Source organism: Acanthaster planci, linkage group LG13 (genome assembly GCF_054643075.1).
Source record: "Acanthaster planci isolate LZ-2023a linkage group LG13, COTS_SCS, whole genome shotgun sequence".
Lineage (NCBI taxonomy): Eukaryota > Metazoa > Echinodermata > Asteroidea > Valvatida > Acanthasteridae > Acanthaster > Acanthaster planci.
In genome coordinates, this window is record NC_141789.1 from 7,404,824 (window position 1) to 7,427,340 (window position 22,517).

A 22,517-nucleotide genomic window follows, 5' to 3' on the forward strand; every position below is an offset into this window, starting at 1 on the left:
CGGGCAGTTGAAGAACAAAAGATGGCTGACCTTCCTAAGGACAGAGTAGATCCCTCCCCACCATTCACATCTTATGGTGTAGACTGCTTTGGTCCGTTCACTGTAAGGGAAGGCAGGAAGGAGCTTAAGAAGTATGGAGTCCTGTTCACATGTATGTGCTCATGTGCGGTGCACATTGAAATGCTTGATGACATGACCACAGATAGCTTCATCAATACACTTCGATGTTTCATTGCCCTGAGGGGCCCTGTCCAGCAATTGCGCTCTGATCAGGGATCAAACTTTGTGGGAGCCAAAAATGAATTTCGAAAGGGTTCAAGGAGCTTGACATGGAGAGAGTGAAGGTTTTCCTGGCGAAGAGTCAATGCGAGTTCATACTGAATGCTCCACACGCAAGTCATGCTGGTGGTGTGTGGGAGCGACAAATCCGAACAGTCAGGAGTGTTCTGATGTCCATCATGCAGCAAGCTCTAGGGAGACTAGATGGATCCACCTTGCGCACCTTTCTCTATGAAGCCATGGCTATCGTAAATAGTCGTCCACTAACAGTGGATAATCTGAGTGATCCTCAGAGCCCTGAACCACTCACCCCGAATCACCTTCTGACAATGAAATCAACAACAGCCTTGCCACCTCCCGGGAAGTTTGTCAAAGAAGACCTGTACATCAGAAAACGTTGGAGAAAGGTTCAATACCTAGCGGAACAGTTTTGGGCAAGATGGAGAAAGGAATACCTTGCTTCTCTCACTTCACGTCAGAAGTGGAACCAAGTTAGACGAAACGTTAAGGTGGGAGACGTGGTGCTGTTGAAGGATGAAGATGTCCCTCGCTTGGAATGGCCGTTAGGTCTTGTGATCAAAACAACAGAGAATGATGATGGCTTTGTCAGAAGAGTCAAGGTACGGATTGGTACTAAGAAGCTAGACAAAGAAGGGAAACGAGTGGAGAAGCTACATGTGTCCAAAAGTTAGTTCTCCTTCTTGAGGCAGAGTAAATGAGTTACCCTGGAGGCCAGATCCATTCCATCATCCTGTATGAGATGCTACTAGTATTCTTAGTTTGTCTTTATTCATGCCTGCTTAATTCTTGTCAGTTTGTAGTTAAATGTAGAGTTAAATTACCATGATTTACCTTTAGCTGTTACATGTATTTTAAGGGATGCTTCATCTTGCAACAATACGTTAAGAAAACAAATAATGTAATGTTTGGACTCGGTGTTTAAATCATTGGTAATTTGGTGGGAGTGTAGCGAAATCCATCACAGTATTCTTTAACATTGACAATTTTTGCCTTGTTACTGACATGATACAATTCAAATGAAGAATTCAGTTGAAGATTGCTTATTTTGTTACTCACCATGCTATTCATGTGCATAGCCATCCTTGTGTTGCCAACTGTACACGCACATGTGCTTTCTTAAGGAGGCGGCCATGTTTGTTTTGGGGCATCATTGTTTTGGTCATGTGACTTCATAAAAGCTAGTTCATTCGCAATGTAAAAGGTTACCTAAAATTATGATTCTATAGTTTGTCCTTAATTAATGTTTCCTTGTAGATTATAGTGATTGTTAGAAATATTATTTTACTTTAGTTTGAGCCATCCCATAATGCTTCACTCTGACTACACTTGGCATGATTTTCAACAATGGGCCCAGCAGATTGCTACCTTGAAGATGATTTAATTCCACTGATTCCATAACCATCCTGCATTATTTTTAGCTACCCAACTACAGGCCCACGAGGTAAATACTTGCCTTACCTTATTGTTCAATTATTAATCTTTAGTATATAGGATTTGTGCTAGAAAATGAAGGTTTATTAGATCAAAGTTTGTGTCATTTCTATCTATATAAGCCCATGCATTTAACATGCAAGTTTATTCTAGAAATATGGTTACGTGTCTTGGATGAAGTCTCGAACCTTTATCATGCAAATATCTCATCATTTATTGTCTGTTTGAACATGCAAGATTCTTAATTTGGGGAGATCTGTTCTCAATACTGTTATGTTACATGTTTTCAATTGTCAGATCTCATGATGTTCACCAACGTTCACGATGTTCACTGACATTCATGATGTTCTACCGTTCAATGTCATTCAACGATGTTTCACTCGGAATAAATCACATGTTAAGTTACATCCGTGAGAGCGTGTCCGCCATTGATTGCTAGCTTGGTAGTTGGTGCAGCTACACAGAACACAGAGATTCTAATGATTTTATCTAGGGCCTATGAGGTTTTTGTTTGGATTTGTAATTAAAGAAAAATATTTCCAGACTGTGCCCTCTTTCTCATTTGGACCACATTTGGACTCTGTCCACAATTCTAAAATTAACAATCCTGACTCTGCCTAGCAAGTTGGCACTTGCCTCATCTAACTTAGACAGACAGGGGTGGGGGGGGAGTTCACCACAATATGACATGTACTGTCTCAGGCTAGTCTAGCTACTAGTCTTCTTTACAATAAATTCTAATGAACCACTTGCGAGACAGCATTTACACGCAGAAACAGGATTAGCGTGCGAACTGTGATATTTTGTTTCATTTTCAGGAGTGATGACAATAATGAATAAGTACTGTGATATCTTAAAATTCAAAACACGTATTAATTTCTATACAACACCTTAATGACTGAATGACTTAAGTATATGCATGTACTGATATTTTGATGAGCATATGTCCCAACATTTTGGAAACCTGTGCAAAATGATGCAGAATCATGTGGGCATGCATGACACCAGAACTTTAGGCGCCTCGAACCAGTTGTCACAAAGCTCTCTTTCAGTGGCAGGAAATTTTGTTCAAGCTGCAAATTTACAGTGAAATGATGCTACCGCAAGTTATAGTGGAACTTGTTAATCACTACTTCTGCTCATGCAGAAACGGCTGCAACAAGTCTCACTGACACAAATGAATATTGATATTTCGTTGCCAGCCAATCTCAGCACACTAATCTGATGGTCCGAGGATGCTGTTTACAAAGCTCTGTGCCGATGTGTGCATTACGTGAAACTTCCATTAGCCAAAACCTCAGAATGCAACTCACCAGTTTCATCCTGACTGGATCAGCAGTAAGTAATTATAAAATAGACAATCACCCCGGCGCCCACTTCCCCCTAGGCCAGTGTGATTATTGCCCTGTCAATCACGGCACACTGGCTGCGACCTGCTGTTGGTGTAAAATAACGGAACTGTTCAAGAGCATAGGTGAAGTTTGACTGTTTTTATTTCATTTCTCGGGATATACATGCATTTGGTCAATTGTTATGATTCAATGTTGCTCTCCCAACAACTTTTCACACTTTTCTCAATGCCGTACAGTATAAGCAAGAATCTAGTAGACTTTTGTAGATTTTTTTGGTCAGAAAACTCACAGGCAGTGCCATCACCAACCGCCTGTTCATACTTCAGTAATTTTTGATCAGAGAAGAAACACTGGAATGCAAACTGCTGGATCCAAAACCAGTGAGTACTGGGTCTGCTCCAAATGGGTGATTCACTTAATGTGGACATGCACCACGTGCAGGATGTTCATGTATGTGTAAGTACATCTGCTGGTCAGTACAAGTACTCCATGTACATTTACATGTCAGTAGACATTGCATGCATGCAAAGTACACAGCCGTCCTGTCTCGTCAGTCGATGGCAATTAATAAAGTGGAAAATGAAATTCTGCATGTGCAACAAAACCACGGAGATCCACTTAAAAGCAGAGATTTCACACCCTGTAGTTATATTTATTCCAAACTATACAAACTCGAAAGTGTAAAAATCAATTTATGAACACTCCCTTTTCCCATAAATCTCGCACCACAAACATTTCTGGTACACTGTTGCCTGTCGATACATTGTCATTCTAAGCATGTATATTTATTTTGTGTTTTATTTAATGTTAACTGCCTTCTTTTGTCATTCTTTGAAGAGGAGTTATTGGCTTACGATAACTCAAAACATGCAGAGGAGGACGACAGACGTACTCCGCAGAGTTACATAACTCCATGGCATATTCAGACTTCAACCAGAAAGCTGTTCCTAGCCAGCTTTGACCCACTGCAGACTCATTATAATATTGCTGTTATATGAATACCTCTGTGGAAGGCTGGCTAGCTAGCTGTTGTGACCTCTGGTGTTAGCTTACATGCTGACTAAAGTCAGGCGCCAGTGAAAACCAATTCGGAATCGTAGCCAGTATGCAGTTAGCATCCGTTCTGACCGAGAAGTGGCGCTATATACAATTACAACCACAGTTCTTTTTGGTCTTGGTAATCGTGAATGGATTCGATGTTTTTGTGGAAAATACCATAACAGTTTTTTACTGTTTTCTTAAGAAGTAGGAACTGAAACATTAACAAGTGACTTGAACTGCATCTTTGTCAATAATTTTGCCTACCAATCAGCATTCCTTTGACAAAACCAATCTATGACCCTACCTTTACACATTTCAAAGTTCTGCAGAGCTATGCAACAACTGACAATAAAAATACGAGAAATCTCACTTCCATCAAGCTCAAAAGAAGTATTAACTTTAAAGTAACTCACTTAATACTCAAAACTTCATCTAGGTACTTCAATTATTTAATTATGCCAAAAATTAAGGACAATTCCCCACCTCAAAGGAAAGACAACCAAGGACAAGGCAGATGATCTAAGTGGGATGGTACAACAGTAAAGCAAGCTGGACCACACCACTCACACCAACACACTGTCCGATCCAGGGGCCACTCCAATTTAAAGAGGGGGTGTAACTACTAATTGTATGTACAGTCCTCACAGGTTTGGAATGAACCAACATGACTCTGAGAGAGGAAAAAAGAAATCTTGGTGGGGGTGTTAAGTTTAAACAATACCTGTAAAAGGTGCCCTCTTTTACATCCTCCAACTCTAATTTATTGACATCCCTGCAAATAACTAAATGACACACAAATATTCGGTTAAAATAACACCACCAGTAGTAATCAGTGCCCTCATTATGTCCATCTTTGTGACGCCTTGGGTAGATCTTGTGTATTTACGCCTAACTAATGGTTCTTGCATTGGAGAGTCTGCTTGGACTGATATGACTGGTTCTGCAACTTCTACTGGAACCTTGGCAGGGCTAGCAGACAGCTCTACTGGAGTTCATCTCTGGATACACCAGCCTAGTAGGTAGGGCACCATGGGGAGACATCTGTGGGGAACCTGAAACTGCTCACCAGTAACTGGCAGAGTATGAAGCCATTGAGTTTACATCCCAGGGTCTCTGATTCGCATTCTTGCAGGTGGACCAGGTAATAATCTGCGTCAGGTTGTTGGGTAGGCCATGGGTATAAGCTATCCACAGGCAGGGAGGACTTGAGCATCTTGATCGAGGTTGGTGGATGGGCTGGGGTCGGGCGTGTCCTCCACTACACTGGGTGAAGCAGGGCCCGAGATAGCGGACTCTGAGGTAGACTTGAACTTGCACACAGTAAATGCATTCTGATGAAGTATCTTACATTTTTTTGTCTGCTCTTGTTCAACTTCAGAGACCAGTATTACAGCGTGTGGCTTTTTGGCAATGGTGTATAGAACAGGCTCCCATATGTTGGTCATCTTTACCCTCTCAGGCCTCTGTTGCACACAAGGAGGCATTCCTCAAGGATAAGGGGCAGATCTCTCACCTTCTTGTCAAATGCTCACTTCTGATAGTCTGTGGCTATCTAGAATGATCTCTTGACTAAGTAGACCAAGAAAACCACTTATGAGCCTCGTGTTTGCAGTTGGTGTCACTTTAACAGTACCTGGAAATAAACGGAGCTCCTATAATTGGACCTCTTTGTATATTATAAGGCTGGTGGGCTGGTTAATAATTACTACTAGCCCGAATTCGGACAGTTCAAAGGGAGAGTTGGTCACTTGTCCAATGCGCCGCCGTTACATGACTCTCAGCCGATCCTTTGAGGATGATGCAGGTGAGTCGGGGCTTGACAAAGTAGACCAAGAGGCAGGTAGGTAACCGTGTCCCCCTCCGACGGACTTGCTGTCCCTATCCGGCCAATGTAGGACCTGGCTTGATCGTGTCACAGTACTCGAAGAGGTCCAATTATAGGAGCTCCGTCTCCGTAATAAGGAGCACTGAAATATTGAATAATCATACCCATGTTTGCTAATACACATGTACATCTTACGGCAAACATTTGTGCACCATTTAACCGTATTACTAATTTTCCATACCCAAAAGGAGATATATAAAAGGAGATACAAAAGTATTTAAGGCTACCACTGCTGGACAACACCTCAGTGAGCAGGCACTATAAAACACTATTCAGGTCCCCATGCCTGGTGTGTACCCATGCGGGTGTTAACCATACAGGACCGCACCTGACTTTGCATGAAAGGGCATATAAGGAAATTTGGCCAACTTGGCAACATACAGTTTGTGTCTTTAAATTAATCAAACACTTGGTGTAAAATATCACTGACTTGTGACACCCATATTTCCTTGCTGGTCAGGAAGGTCTACCATTAGGTCAAAAGGAAGCCTGCCGTGTTGGCCATACATCGCATAGTAGGGGTATACCCAGTGGAGGAATCTTCTTGGGTACACATTGGCAGCATCATCAGTCTCCTCTCCTCCAGCAGCTTTGGGTCTCTCTGATGACTCAACAGATTTCGCGTGGGATTTACAGTAATAACTCACACATGTGCATGGAAGCTGCCATACTGACAAAACATTCTATTCACGTACACCAGGAAAAAGGTCATGCAGTGACCCTTGACATATGCAGACTGTATGCAAATCTCTTGATACTAAATTATTCATGACTAGTATACATGTATTAAACTATGCCAGTGCGGTTCCACCTTACAAATATATCACAATAGAGGATGCTGGCAATGCACTTGAGTCTCTTACTCTCCAATAAGAGGTATGGTCTTTAGACTGAACTTTCTTTGCTTTGAAGTATTTGGATACCTGCCTTCATTGATCAGCTGCCACATCAACGTCATGATCTTCCTGCTGGAGCCTGGACATATCTGCCAGGTTTATTTCCAGGTACTGTTAAAGTGACACCAACTGCAAACACGAGGCTCATAAGTGGTTCCCACCCCAAAAGCCTAACAGCATGCTTTCACAACAGCAACCATGACCTCCCTTTCATGAAGTTTCTATATCACCAAATGGTGTAGACTTGTGAAGCCTAGAGAGGGCATCACCATTGTCGTTCCTCTTACTAGGGCAATACTTTATATCAAAATTGGAACTGGACAACAGTGCCGTCCATCGTTGTTTGACTGTCTGCAGGTTTGTTGTGTTTTTCCATAGTTACCCAATGTTGATTTATTGTCAAAATCAGGTAGGCCTACCGGTAGCAATTTTATCAGCCTGAATTAAATGTTTAATCAACATTAAGCCGGTGATGTTGATTTGCTGTACGGTGTCACAATCAACAACCATAATTTAATAATCAGCCAACATTAGATATAGTTTCCGTTTCAAGTTCACATAGTTGTAATTTCAAAACTTTAATACTTCTCATTCAACACAAAATTGAGTCACCATAACCAATATTTTTTATCAACCAGAACTTTGTAACAACTGCTACGGCATGTGTGTGTGTTCCACATTTCCATCATGTAATCTTCAAGTGAGCAGTTTTTCGATTTAATTCAGAATGAATGTATAAGAAGACTCTTTGCTTTGTTCCTTTCCAGGACTTTCCAACACTATTTCAAGAAAGGGGGATTTTTATACATGAACACTGTCCATGCAGGAATCAATTAACATTCGCATCCAAATCCATAAAATTACACAAAACTGACAAGCCATGGATGACTGTTGAAATTAAGTCCTTGATTAAGCAGAGACAGATACTATTTTCTTGAAGTAATTTAAGATCGAAGTTAATAGGAAATACTGGTAATTGGATGGTAATTTTCCAGTGTGTCTTTTTGAAAATCTGTTTGAAGTGTAAAAAACTCTGTCATTTATGGGTTAAGGGTTTTTCTTTTGAAATTGGCATATAGAAATAACTTTAATTCAAAATTTCCTGACAAAAGTTTCAAGCTATGAGTTAATGTTCATAACAAAGTTGTTTGGCCATCCATGTGTGATATGTATAAATATTTGAAAGGAAAGTTGAGGTCGTAATACACGGTGTACAAACCTTTCCCACTATTAAATTTATAGATCAGCAAGTGTGACATGAACGTACAAGAAGTCCTGTACACGGAGTTGACATATCAAAAATTATGCTGAATTCAAAGCACTTCGTTTAACTGCATTATCCCATTATGGGGATCCCAGAATCCTTTTGGAGGAATTTTGGTTCCATTTACTGCATTCCTCAAGTGTGCATCCTGGAATTCATACTGAACATGAAGAGTAAAAAGAGATTCATTTCTACAAGAATGCACGCGTACATACTGTATATGCATAGATCGCTTTTGAGCAGTGCTCTATTCCTTTCATCTTTTCTATGAAATTCTTTTTATTTTTAATGTGCAGATTGTGTTTAAGGGTAAGAAGACAAATGTACTTGCACTTCTGTTGGATGTAACCACACTTCTGTTGGATGTAACCACAGAGCTAAACATAAACACTACAGCCCTAGCTACTCCGCACAAAGAAAATTGAACAGCACCCTGGGTGCCATTAAATTTTGTGCTTGTGGAACATTCGAGATCAGATAGAATGAATATTGAATGATGTACATGTACTTGATTTTTTTTGCCAACATAGAATGAACGTCAATGTATAGCTATGTGTGTTGATTTTATTCTTGTATTATTCCTGTCATCATGTGTCATGTTCACTTATTGGTAAGGATTCAAAATCATAAACTTGTATTCAATATATATTTGATGCTTCAATGTACCTTTGACAACGTGGCATTAATGCCAATTGGATGTTGTGCTTGAAATGCTCATTCAATGTTAGGGACTCCACGTGAGAAAAAAATTTCCAATGCAACCATCATTCAACAGTCGTTCTAATTACGTAACTTTTCAAAATGGTATCAATGTCAATATAATCAATTTGAGGCAAAATAAATTGCAGCTTCAAATAATTTATCACCGCAGGACATTGGAGGCTCTTGTCACTAAGTGGGTCAGTAGTGTTCACTTGCAGTTGCTGGCACGGTGATTTAATGCCTCGAATTAGTTACTGGCGTGACCTTAAAATGGTAGTAGCACTGGAGAGAGTTACTCCCGGTCACTTTTGCTTGAGCAGCTGTGGTGTTTGGTTGGAAAAGAGAAAATCTGTCTGTTTTGCAAAAGCAACCCTCCTCCACCCCTTTCAGTGCCACCAACTGTCAGCTGTAGCTTACTTTTATACCTTTTTTTGCTGCCTTGCAAAAAAATGTTGATGCCATTCCGTCGGTAGTCCACTTTGCCCATTCTAGAGTAATTGACAGCGATCCGGTAAATCCTGTACTCGGTTGCCAGTTTTACGGAGCCAGAAGAGGAATTTCCCCCTTTTTTCTCCTTAATGGTTTTAGGGGGTTTTCGCCCTTCTTAGAATGGCAAAGTCACCGACTTAGGTGGTTGTTTGGCATGAATTTCATTCAGGGACCACAAATTGACCTCGGTTTAAAGGCACTGTATTCTTATTTATGACACTTATGGGAATGTGCCGAAAGGAAAGACCCGATCCCTTCCTTTGTCGGGGGCGTCACTAGATTATTAAGGGCCAAATTAAGAAAAGCCAGTTTCCAGACCCAGTCTTTTCAGGTCTCAATACCCTGTAATCTTGATATTTTGTCTCGGTATCGTGAGTTAAATACACACCTAACTGTATACCTGCAGAATCGAGTATACTAACTCGAAATAGTATTTACCTGAATCATACACGACGTAGTGTTCTGTTCGCCAACATGTAGTTACAGAAAAAACCTTTTTTTTTTGCCCGTGTGCACAAGCTGGGACTCAGTATTGCGCGCTCGCAGGTTTTCATGTGTAGGATCGAGGAAGACACGTACACGAACTACGCGCTTTCTACTTCAAAGCTGCACCTGCACAATTTAAGGATACAAGTACATCTTTTTCTTGAAGTCAATAGTACATGCGGGCACGTTGCAATGTGTTTTGTACATACGATTCTTTTGTACTCTTTGAATACTTTGTGGCTGCACAAAATTCTTGTTGGAAAAACAAACATGTCGGGTTTTATACTTATCTCTGGTGTTTGACTTTACCTATTAAATTTTAATGCACTGTAAATTAAAACAATAAACACAATTTAATCTAGTGCTGCAGGCGAACCGCCGAACCCAGGCAAAAAACATCAAACAAGGCACTTTTGAACCGAAACAAACTGTTTAGTTCGGATGTACGGCTTTAATAAGGCATTTTATTGATGGCACGCGGGAAAACATACAAAAATACAAGAAAACTTAATAAAAAAAAACACAACGAAAAATGGATAACGAGTTATACAGCGTGCTCCACACGTGCATGAACATACTAAAACTTACAATGGCCCGCATCATGAGATGGTTGTAAAAAGCATGTGGTGAGAATCACTCAGAAATCAACCAAGAACACGCCAACGTACTGCATTGTCGCTGCATAACATTTCTAAATTCTCACTACATCCAATCGTGCTCATGTATATTCAGATGTATTATTTTATTTGCCAATCTACGATAGCCACGCCCTTACGTTCCATATTAAGGTAATGACGTTCCATATTAGGCCAATGGTCTCATAAATGGAATGCAAAACAAATTTTGGTTGGATGCCGATCACAGTCGGACTCGCGCTCGATCCAAAGCATCCCTGGATGAAAATTTTGCCAAGCGGTTCGGTGCATGCTGTGCTTCAGCGCAGCGCGAGGGGATTTTTGTTCGCGCAGTGGCCTAACTTGCCTTTCAGTTGACCATGAAGGGTTTGATCGTAGTGCAGATGCGTTGTAATGGAATTTGCCAGATCTCAAATAACAAATGCTGTTATTCCTTCAAAAGAGGCTGATGAAAAATCGCCCCTTTGGTCACGTGCACGCTGTCATCGGAAAGGTTCCCCCTCAGATATGCAATGAAAGCCATTTTCGTAGTTTTCAAAAGCCATCTATTTTGCAAAAATAACCAAAACACAATTTGCTCGAAATTTGATTTTAATCTTGTATTCTGTACTGGAGGAAAGTCCTAATTGAGCACGCTATTTTTTTCTATTTGCACAAAGCTTACGGTCGTTTTGTTGAGTCAAGCGTGGTCCGAACTCAACCGCTTCTGGTCAGCAAAACACGGTCGGAAACTGTCACACCCTCGACGATAACTTTATATGTACTCGTAAACAAACTCTGGGGAAAAAGTTTATAAAAAAAGGTATTCAAATCAAAGTTGCTCGCGGATCGGGAGAGATAGCAGATTCATAATTTTACACGTAGAAATACTTTATAGGCCTTTGCAGCACGATCGTAGCAAGCCTTTCATGTCTCAGTGTGCATTGTACTTGTACATGTGTGTACATGTCCGAACCCAACCGATCCGAAGTTCGGCAAAAAATGTCCAAGCCCTGTCTGAACCGAACACATACTTGCAGCACTATTTGATGCGGAGTTTGACATTTTTTTTATTACCTTCAAAGAATATGGTACACGGGACAGAAGTTCCAAATAAATTCACATTGCTTCTACGTGAATATTTCCTTTAATAGACGATAGATTAGGCGGTAAAATGAGGCAACTGTGTTTGGCATTCCCCGTCACTCCCATATAGACGCATTTATTTTCCAGTCTAAAAAACGCTTAAACACGAACAATTATCTTGGGGCGATGCTTTTTTGTCATGAAATACCCACTCAAAACGTATCTGAAGCTAGATAAATGTCTGTAGCCTGGAATGCAGTTGATTTTGTGTCTTCCTATCACAAGGCGTTAACCACTAATCCTCACGGCCAGCCCAGGAAGGCTGACCAGGGCCAATGAAGTTCTCCCTGAATAGGATATTTTGTTCACAACCATGGCTGTGTAAGCCACAAACTCCATTGTTGTCAGGGTTGCTCGTGAAGCCAGACCGTCCAGGTCAGACGGTTCTTTTCAAACCGTTGAACTGTCCAACACCAAAAGACGAACGGAATGAAGGGGGATTAACACCAACCGTTAAACTGTTTCTAAACCGTCTGTATTTTGACCGCACGCCTAAACAATGTGGCATCAATGACATCCTTCTGAAGATGTTGTTGAATGTCCATGTCAACTGACAAAGCTTCTTCAGCCTTTAATTTGTAAGGCATTGGTGGCCTACTTTGTGTTATATTGGCCAGTCTGTGTTATTGACCAGTCCATATTATCAACAAATTCCAATTTGTATCTAGATACAGCCTGTAGTATAATTGGATCAGAAGTTAGGTTTCCCATTCATTGACATATGACCCCAACAGCCTAAATTGTGGATGAAACTTACCCACCTGTTCTGCTGTACTTGGCTTTTTTTTCGTCTACTTCTTCGTTGGAACTGAGGAAGTTTCGGTGAATTTCTGCCGTAGTTGTAGGCTGGACGATTTGCATCTCTGACCTTGGAACTGAGGGGGATTTGGCTTTCCCCTGTTGTATCTTGAGAAGTTCTGACTGCCCCCTAAGAAAGGGTTTGAGCTGCTTTTCTAACCCACCAAGGCTGCTTGGAGTTGGAGTCTGCTGTTTGTAGTCTTAGGATATGGTAGATACCTGCTGCGACCTTGTCCCGGCTTGGCATATTTCAGCACCCCAAATGTGGCCTTTTGTGCCTTTTGCATTTCCTTGATCTGCTTGCCAAGATCCTTGCCAAATAGTTGGGACATAACTTTATTGGATGGCTTGCACAAATGTGCATATCTTAGATTGAAGTTGGGCTTGATCAGTTCCTACTGCAGACAGTTCAGTTCAAAATTGGCTGTGGCTATAAAGTAAGCACCCATGTTCCTGTTCAAGAGTGCATGGCCCATTGCAAGCTTGTGCCAGAGTAGTGATGCCTTTGATCAGCAGCTTTGCACTCTTTGAAGCTTAAGGTCACGAGACCTTGAGTTCGCATTGGTATTTTCCCAAATTTGGGGAGTGACTTCGGGCACAACAAGCACCTTGCAATTTTGGGGACAATTGACTGTCTTGAGTCATGGTCACTGGTAGTGGCAGTGCAGGTGGCAGTAGTAGGCCTATCCTCAGACATGTCAGAAGGGTATTCCAACAAAGGACCTTGGTCATTTTCGATAGAAGCCAATACTGGCGAGTCGGTGTTTGCAAAATCTACATTAGTGGAATCACGATCTGGAAAACTGGTGCTGGCATCATTGTCATTATCATCAATAAGTGCCAGTTGACCTGTTACAGCCGCTACGATGGTTTGTCAGAAGCTGTCATTGTCAGCCGCCTGCTGCTTGACAATCTCTTCCAGTCGAGCAATGCAGTGACTAACATCACTAGCAGTTTCACTTAGCTATGATGGAGTCTTGGATTTCAGTGATCCTGTGGGAGTTTTGCCTGGCTAGATGATTTTGTGATTGCCGCCTGCGACTTGGATGTGCCCGGTTGCCGGACATGAACTTCCCACACAGCGCCATCAGCGGGCTTTGCCGCCAAAGTGCGAACCTCAATTGATGAAGATTTGTCATTCTTTGGCCATGAAACATCGATCTGCGTGGGTGAAACTTCGGCGTGTGGCAGAGAGGCCGTGTCGCGGACATTGTGTACTAATTTACTTCGAAAAGAGGCCAATTCTGGTGTAAATTTATCGATGCAAAAATGATGAACAGTTACTGCTCTTCCTGTGCACAATGATATGCCCTCGCATGCGCAACTGGAATCTCACGGAATCTCTTGTGAGATTTTGAAATAAAATGGCCCTTGCCTGTGGCTCAGGCCATTATTGGCAACCAGGCCCTTCACCGTTATAAACATGCCCCACCACACTTTTATTCCCTTGTAAAACTGAAGCCTTGGAGAGCTTAGACGAAAGTTTTCATTGGACGAAGATTGCTGAGTGAATAAACGTAAATGACAATGCATTCATAGCAAAAACTTTGGATTAAGACGTGGAGCACATTGAAATTTTTTTCTTCAAGAGTTCATAAAATGATATACAGGTTTAGAAACAAGAATGAACATGGATAAAATGTACTTGGTACATGGTATGCACTTTTTTAGTGTCTGTTTTTGTAAGAATTTCACCAAATGTGAGTTTTCTCAAGGAAAAAACAACTGGAGTAGGGAACACAGGAATTACAGGAGGCTGTTGCCATTCTTTTTGAAAGCAGCGCACCTCTGCTAGACCTCTGGGTATATACATGTAAACTGCATGCCATTCAAGTCACGTGCCATATAGTGGGTATCAGCTTTCAACAAATATGGCATCCTGCACATAGAAAAGTGTGTTTTAAGTGATATTTCCCCCCCCCCAAAAAAAAAAAGCTGTGAAGGACCCATTGGCCATCATTGTGTCACCCTTTACAGTTTACAGTATTGTTTCAGAAATTACTCTGCAGCATGTTGTGGCGCTATTTAAGACTCCCATACAGAAGTCAGGAGAAAGTTCGTTGACCAGACAGCCATTTTCTCACATGCTTTGCTCTAAATTTCAGTAGATTTTCAAAGTTTTTTTCTTCAGATCACACCATACATAGTGCCATGGACCATTATTGTTTAAGAGCCCTATCCGGGAACACAGTCATGTAACTTACGTTTGTTTTCTTGAGATTTTGAAAGCTGTAAAGCCACAACTTGTAAGCTTATTTTTGCACGTCTTAAGTTTAGGCCAACAAGTTAGGTATAATAAACAAGACGATTTGTGATATATGTTTCTTTTAGACTTACGGGCCCCAGGTGTGGCCCTATTTATTATCCCCGGATTAAAATAAAGATAGTTCTAGAGTTAAAGTCATGTTAGCTGTTGTTGAGAACAATGGATTCTGAATTTTCATGATTTGAGATTATTAATTGTCCCTACACTAGTACATGTACCTGTTTGTTGAGCTCTCCAGCTTTTTCTAATTTATCTAATTTAAGAATCTACCTGGCAGGTAGGATATATGTTGCAGGGCTGTATTGTGCACACAGATTACATTTTAAGTATTATTACTTTTATTGATTTAGTCACATATATTAAAACTGTTCCAAAGATTTATGATTGTTAAAACATTTTACTTCCACAGTTCACCGCATCGAATAAAGTGTTTACGGAATCCAATGCCCTGACCTCTGGCTGTGTGTTCTTTGTTTGAAGTGGTTAAAGCTGGCTGGCAAATCCAAGTTACCCTCCCAGCTACACTTGTGGGAAATCAGTACAAAAGCTTATTTTCGTGATAGCACTCAGCACATCAGCAGTCTGAGAACTGTACCACCTGTCAACTTTATTTTTGGTAAATGTAGAGATATATGAATATTCATAACCCTGTATATATGTACAGTGCATGCGCACTGGGGATGTCTGCCCATGCGGGCACTTTATGGAATAAACATGCAGACATGACTTAGTCCACACAAGCCACCTCCGTGTTCCATCTTTATTCCACCCTCTCGACAGTAAATGACCCTTGTGATACACTTTGCTATGGGAGGATGCCATTTTTGTTGATGTTTAATTGATACCCAACATCAGCAACACTATAGGTCATGTCATTTGCTGGGTACAATCAATAGTCTGTGGAACAATTGGTCTACAGAGTCTCAGTGACAACTAATGCTTATGTGAAATCTATCTCCAAAGTTTAATACTACTTGATCCCACCTCTGGGAAAGCATTGATTTTCCTGTATGCTCACATATATACATGTACACATAATTACCTGTTCTTCCAGGCAACTCCAACAGTTCTTTCGCTTTCTGTATCGGCACTGCAGGAAGAACCTGAAAAGAAAATATGATGTGTCAAAGAAACATTGAGCTTCTCAACTGAAAATTAAAATTATACCACTGTAACCAACCATAATTTACCACTGTCTTTCAATAATCACTGTTTTTGTTTTTTTTGTTATGAAGAAATCTAGGTCAGCTGCAAATTGTAATGGAACATAAACTACAAGTTAGTCATGAAATCATTAACCTTAGGTATGTATGTTTTGGCTCTAGAAAAAGCCGAGTCACTCACACTTCCCATACTGGGGAATCCTGGAATATGACTGGTCAGTTCAGTTTACCAACTCCTGTATGGAAGAGGCAATTTGCACTTTGTCTGTGGTAGGCAAAGTATGCATAAGGCAATGTAAGGCTGGGTTTTGAGCAGATGATTGCATGATTCTTAAGTAATGTAAACACTTAAAAGTTCTCTTGATTATAAATAGAATGAGAAGGCAGATGAAGCCTTATGATGACTATTCTAGATTTATTGATTTACACCTATGTCCATGTCCTAGGGTTGGATTGATTTGGGACAATCCAATTAAATGAAACATGAGTGAAGTTCCCAGGGTAATTAAGGCACCAAGTCAAAATAGAAATGGTTCATGAAGTGGGACACGATGGACAAACGATAAGCTCCTTACCTGCTTTAGAGTAAAGCGGGCAACATACCGGGGTCTGTAGCAAAATGGCTTGCGGTTCGATGAACACCGCTCCAGGGTGATTCTTTGTAACAATAGGGGCCTTAGGGATTACATTCATTGTGGCTGGTGGATGAGTCATTGAGCTGTTCACCAACAGCTGGGACCCCAGCCCATTGATATGTCAACATTGTTTAGGGTGTTTGGGGGAGGGGTTTGCACTACCGTTTACATGGATATTACAGACTTTTTTTCTTCAGTTTGCCACACTGCCCCCAAATACCAACATTATTCGACTTTTCTTATTTACTTTTTAGATTGATTTTGAAGTCCCGTGATTGTTGCATCTATAATGTTCAAGAAAATATGCTTCGGTTTTATACATGCGTGCAGTCCTCAGTTGCCTATTCTTTCACTCTGTAATATTGCGTGTGGAAGACAACACACCCAAATAATTTTACTTTCAAATAGGCTCAGTAACGGGCTCATGTATGAGTCATTTCTGTTCTTTTGTTAAACCAGCCACCACATCTCATGGAAGAGTGATGTATACGCTTTACTTTCGTTTCTACAGAATCCACAGGACCTAGTGGAACTGTTCATTGTCTTCAAGGCGAAACGCTTTGCAGTGTTTTTGGTGTATTGCATGAAAAGATCATATTGTGTTTTAAGCGATGTTTGTGTGATGGACATGACCACATGATCGTGGCTGATGTGAAAAGGGTCCCTCTGTTACGATTGATCAAATATGTTGTGATTTGTTAAGAATAATGAACCTCAGTGCTACATGAAAATATATTCGATTCACATGTGAGATAGAAATAAAAGCATGAACAATGCCAGGGACCTTCAAGACTGTTGGACGAAACAGATGACAATGAAACAACACCGAAATAAGCCCGCGGCATGTACATGACGTGTACCTGCATGAATGTGAAAAACCATCAACTGGAGGTTCCCAATGTACATGTAAGTAGTCTTTCCAGCACAAATTGTGTCACGGAGAGACGTGTCTATTTTATTTTCCGTCCATCTTTTTGATTTACGAAACCTCTCACCAGACGTATTGATGAAGCTGCTGAATGTCGAAAGGAAGCATTTTGATTGGATACCTATGTACGGCAGGAATACGTAATTTAAAGCGCACAATTTCATTGGCGGGTGCAGTAGTTTTCTTTTCAGCGACATTAATAATTCAGCAATTGGCAATTACTCCTGTTGCGTCGTTTCTTTTGAGCTTGGGCCTTTGGTACATGCGCTCCCCCCAAAAGAACATATTTTTATACGAATTGAAGAATGAATGTTTTTGTATCAGGGGTTGTTTCAGGGGTTGCAATTTTTTATGTTTTTTTTTTTACTTGATCGTGAGAGTACAAAAAAGGGGTAAAAAGGTTTCGTTGCAATGGTGAAAGGACTTTTCTGTGTTGTTTTCAACTTTTTCTTTGCGTTTGAGGGCTTGATTTTTAAAAAAAAAGAAATTACTCTGAAACTGTTCATCTAGCTGACTTGTTCGGGGCTGTATTTTAATCGGAAATAGAAAAGGAATGCTTTATGGGAAGACGTAAAGGACTTTTGGGGGAGGGCCTCTGGATCTTTATTTGACAGCAAATCCATCTCTTTTTTGAAATATGGTGGCTCTGAAAAGAGCCGTTGGCTTTTCCTTTGTTGCTGATGTCTTGCTAGTGAAGAATTTTGTCGTGGCGATCCTTGACGGCTCTGCTCTGAAACACCTTTCTGCAGCCATGTTTGCATCTGCGATGTTCTCCCTGTAAACTTGAACTGAGCCCTTATCCAGATCCATTTTCTTGAGTTTACCCGCTGTTGCTAGAGACGCCATTTCTTCCCATGTCTTGTAGTGCCCCGGATACTTGTCTGATGGCTGGGGAGTAAAACAACACCCACCCCCAAACTCCCGAAGAAATGTCATGAGAGTGCGTGCTCGAATAGGTTTGCTGGAACAATGACGACAGGTAGTTTCTTGACACTTGACAAATTCCAACTGATGGGACCGCTGCACAGAATGCTTGCAAAGGAATTTGTACTCCTCAGCAAGTATTTTCAGTGAATCACCGCTGGAGATCTTCTTCTTGCTTGCGTCTGTTAGTTCATCAATGGTGGATTCGTCACTGTAGATGTGCGATGATGCAGATTTGACAGGAACTGTTTTAGCTTGAAAAGAGTCAAAAATTCTCCCCTTGAGGCAGCGCTGAACATCACTAATTGCAACGTCTAGAGCAGCGGCATCCTTGCGTCGTCTTTCCTTGCTGGACAGGTTGGTTTGTTCTTCTGGAGATTTCTGCTCTCCGGGAACTATAGCCAGCAGCTGAAGTCCTGTTAGCCACATCGTGAGCGGAGCCCAACTGTGCTCAATCATGTTGAACCAGCTATCTCCTGGTGCGTAGCTTACGATATTTAAATAGTCAAGTTCAAGATCCCGCCACAGTTGCCCCATCATCAACACAACTTTCACGGAGTGGAAGGGGATCTTCATGTGAAGATAGGAGAGATGTTGATCGCCTTTTCTCTGGACTTTCAGATCTTGATCGTTGGTTCCGCAGTTTACTTGTTGACTGCTTCCGCAACTCCATATAACCGCTGGGAATGATTTTATACCCTGTGGCGAAATTGTGGTCAGGATAATGTATCATATCGTCTTTCATGAAGTAGGTTTTGAAGGACATCCTCCGGTCAACATAGGGTCCTCCTCCTAAAAGTAATTTGTTTTTGTCATCCACTGACCAAACCGTAACTTCGTTTTTAAAGCAAGCAGCCATCTCCAATGCGTAATTTACAGAGGTGCGGCAGAAATGAGATGCAGGGTGACTTTTTCCGATGTCGTTTTTCTTGATGCCAATTTTGGCATCAATAATGCCGTGGTAATACTTGGATGCTCTGTGCTTTTTATTAGGAGCAACGAAAAGCCGTTTGACAGTGCTCGCAGATACTGATGCCGCAAGCCCAGGGATTTCCCTTGCAACTTTTTCTCGTAACCTCTCGGCAGACACTCCGACTGATGACCAGGTTTCAGACCTTCTTCTGTGTGCAGCAAATCCATGGTCAAGAAGTGAGCCTCCACAGTCGGCACCAGTTCGTCGTATTTCTGGTTGTACGCTTTTTTGGGAAGGCACTGCGTGCTTCAAGTGGAACTTCGTCAAACAGTCGCTTCCTTGATGCTGGACACTTTGCAGCTTGATCAGGACTGAGCAGCTCCAGTCTAATCGGAGAGATGCTGATTTCTCCATGGACAGGGCTAAATGTATGATCGCATCGCATTGGACTCAAACTGTACTCCATCTTTTTGGCTGGTTTTACAAACTAAATCATTTTCATGTGGGTCAAACACTGTGTGATTAAAAAACAAGAAGTTGGCATCGTTTGTCCAGTGGCCACGCTTCACATCATTCACCCTTTCAGCAAGCTCACCGATGCTTGAACAGTAATCCAATAATCGCACTTGTGCACATACGTTTCGGGATGCATGCACATTCATGCAATCAAGCCCTCAATACATGAAGTCCCTGAACTTTACAACCACTGTACTTTTTAGGAGTGCGACATTGATCAGTGGAAAATGGAAAGCAGCTGCCAAAAGAAACGTAAGTACATATAAGTTGTTTATTCTTGAAATCGTGTTCCAAATGATTTTGGTGTATAAACCTAAAACCCTTTGGAGAAGATTGACAACTGGAATCCGTACACTGTCGACTATGGAGCGTCAAAAAAGGACCACCTCATTTTCTGCTAGTAGATGTTCTTTTTTTTTAAGTTGCACCACCCATTTTCACAATTTTCATAGCAGAAATTCAGATTTTACTTTGCCGACGAGGTGGTCCAAAAGTGGACAAGTTAAAAACGGAAACGACCGTAGCACTCCCAACTTTACAAAACCCGAACATCTACTCTCAGAAAATGAGAAAATGGTGGAAATTTGAAGTTTTCAGTTGTCCACTTTTGACGCGCTATAAAGAATCGTAAAACAGCCTAGTGCATATAATAATCATCTACTAAAGATTTAGGATTCCAAATAAACTTGGTAATAATGGACTAAAGATACTTGCACCGAAAAGCAATATAAAGAATTTTGACTAAATGGGAAAGATCATAGAGAAATCACCAATTTAAAAAAAGTCACAGTTTCCAATTTTCAAGGCCCCGATTTTCAAAGTCATAAGAATATAATATTTTCAAGGTTATAACTGTGTTTGATGGACAGTATTTTTGCTCTGAAAATTTAAACTTTTTTTTTAACTGTTATCAGGGGTGAACGGATATGACAGTGAAGACTCCGATGATGACAACGTTGCTCTGGCTGGAATTCAGAAACGAATGCAGTCAGCAAACCAAGACAAAGTCAAGGATGTGTTTCATGGCATGAGTCATCAGGACCAAACCCTGGAGCTCATCCTTGATTTACTTGGAGACATCCAATCCAAACTGGCAGCGGTGGAAAAGAGACAGGAGCGCATGGAGCAAAAACAAGACCGTCTCCGCGAATTAGTCAAGCTGGTCCTGGTCAGGGAAAGGAGAGAGAAAGCTGCCGACCCACACTCCCTCACAGAAGATACACAGCGGGGCGATCGCCATCAACCACAGTCTGAAAATCACCCACGTGTGTTGTTCGACTCGCCGGCCGTATCCACTGCAGAGGCATCTCCCACACCGGTACCCATACGTTCCATGGCTGCAACCGAGACACCTCAAGATGACAGCCGGGATCCCAATGAGTCGGAGAAATCCGTCTCATCGCCAGCAACGTTGATGCCTCGCACTGTGACCGGTCCGGAAAATGACACCTATCTACTTGGCGGGAATGAGGGTATGGTTCGCGCGGTTGACGACTACAAGGTCATCCTGAAAGAGGTGCAGCAACGCAAACAATGCACGGACGATGACAGAGGAAGGCTAATGTGCATCAACCTACTAAAACGAGAGATCCCAAAGAAAGAGCTGGCCGCCCAAAATTTGACTGGAAATTCCAGAGACGAAAATAATAAAAGATGAAAGATCCCTCAAATAAACCGTAGCATCGTACATAGTATTTTCAGTCAAGCAAAGTTGCAGTTTCCAGGATTCACTGACTGGTACACGGACAGTGGATGTAAAACGGTTGAGGCACTCAATGAATGTTGCAAGAGGGCTAGATACGAAGTGATTATTCAAAGAACATAGTTTGCCAAGTGTATTTATAAACCTGCCATTTACTCCAAACATCTGTCCATATTACTTTAAAAGATAACTCATGCTTTCATGTTCAAACGTGAATTCCGGTTGGCTTTAATAGTGTTTGTTTTGTAGTAAAAATAACATTGTTCAAACTCTAGGACAAGATGTATACATGTACATGTAATCGTCAATCTAAAGTTTATTCACTTTATTTGAATTCATTCCAAACTACTGAATAGGATGGTGCAAAACTACATTGTAATTCAAGTCTCTTTATCCTTGTGGCTTATCAAAAGGTCCCAGTATATAATTTCCACATTAGACAGTCATACTTTTACGTATCTTTATTTCATTACTCTCACTTTATTCATAGCTTCCGTAGAAGATTTTAATCAAGTAAGATGAAGGGTTTAATTAAGTTTTAAAAGTATTGCTTTTATCCTTAGTTTTATTATGAAAAACCTCCATACATTTAGAGGCATTTGGATGAAAATTAATTCACCAGTTGTAATAGAAAGGAGTGGAAAAAAACGTTATTCTAAACTAAACTAGAAAACTAGTGTTAACGTTTCAATGAAAATGTTTCAAGTCCAAGTCAACGGGTAACTTAAAACCAATCTTCAAACAAGAAATGGATTTTAAGTAAAACAAAAATTGGGAAAACGGGTAAAAAGCAAAAAACAATGTCATGCAAATTTAGCAATTTGATCAAGAAGGTAATTGTGCCGATGGTAAAAATTTAAAGTGTATGTGTAAATAAAGATAAGAAACAGTTGATGCTGTTGGCTGATGAAAATACCTTCAGTGATGTAAGACAGTTTTCTTCTCCATTTTGTCTATTGTCTATTCCAATCTTTAACCAACCTATAATGTGGAAATCACTGCCTGACAGTGCTAGATTTGGGGAAAGAAAACAACAGATCTTAATTCAATGACACGAGAACTGATG

The 22,517-nt window shown here is 41.0% G+C and overlaps 2 protein-coding genes and 1 pseudogene across 10 annotated transcripts in view; 1 reads left to right on the forward strand and 2 right to left on the reverse strand.

The window, feature by feature from the left end:
• The window catches only part of LOC110982507 (meiotic recombination protein REC8 homolog), a 388,761-nt gene that overhangs the window by 182,962 nt on the left and 183,282 nt on the right, over positions 1-22,517 (reverse strand). For all 9 annotated transcript variants that reach the window (XR_015427552.1, XM_087145215.1, XM_087145210.1 and 6 more), the window contains one exon: positions 15,713-15,773. Coding sequence is in view for 8 of the 9 variants with exons in the window: in XM_087145215.1 (XP_087001341.1) it covers positions 15,713-15,773 (61 nt within the window). In the remaining variant the exon portion in view is untranslated. The remainder of the gene's footprint in view (positions 1-15,712; positions 15,774-22,517) is intronic.
• Positions 17,956-19,494, reverse strand: LOC147796965 (uncharacterized; annotated as a pseudogene).
• Positions 19,918-22,229, forward strand: LOC147796966 (uncharacterized). The gene is made up of 2 exons (XM_087145250.1): positions 19,918-20,001; positions 20,664-22,229. Exons 1-2 carry the CDS (start codon positions 19,977-19,979, stop codon positions 21,404-21,406), a joined length of 768 nt encoding a protein of 255 aa, XP_087001376.1. The 5' UTR covers positions 19,918-19,976; the 3' UTR covers positions 21,407-22,229.

What these genes read in the sequence shown, in the direction of transcription:
- LOC147796966 (XM_087145250.1), top strand. Translation starts at nt 19,977, where the DNA reads ATGGAAAGCAGCTGCCAAAAGAAAC. An exon ending in AAGCAGCTGCCAAAAGAAAC is followed by an intron (nt 20,002 to 20,663) that starts GTAAGTACATAT and finishes AACTGTTATCAG; the next exon opens with GGGTGAACGGATATGACAGT.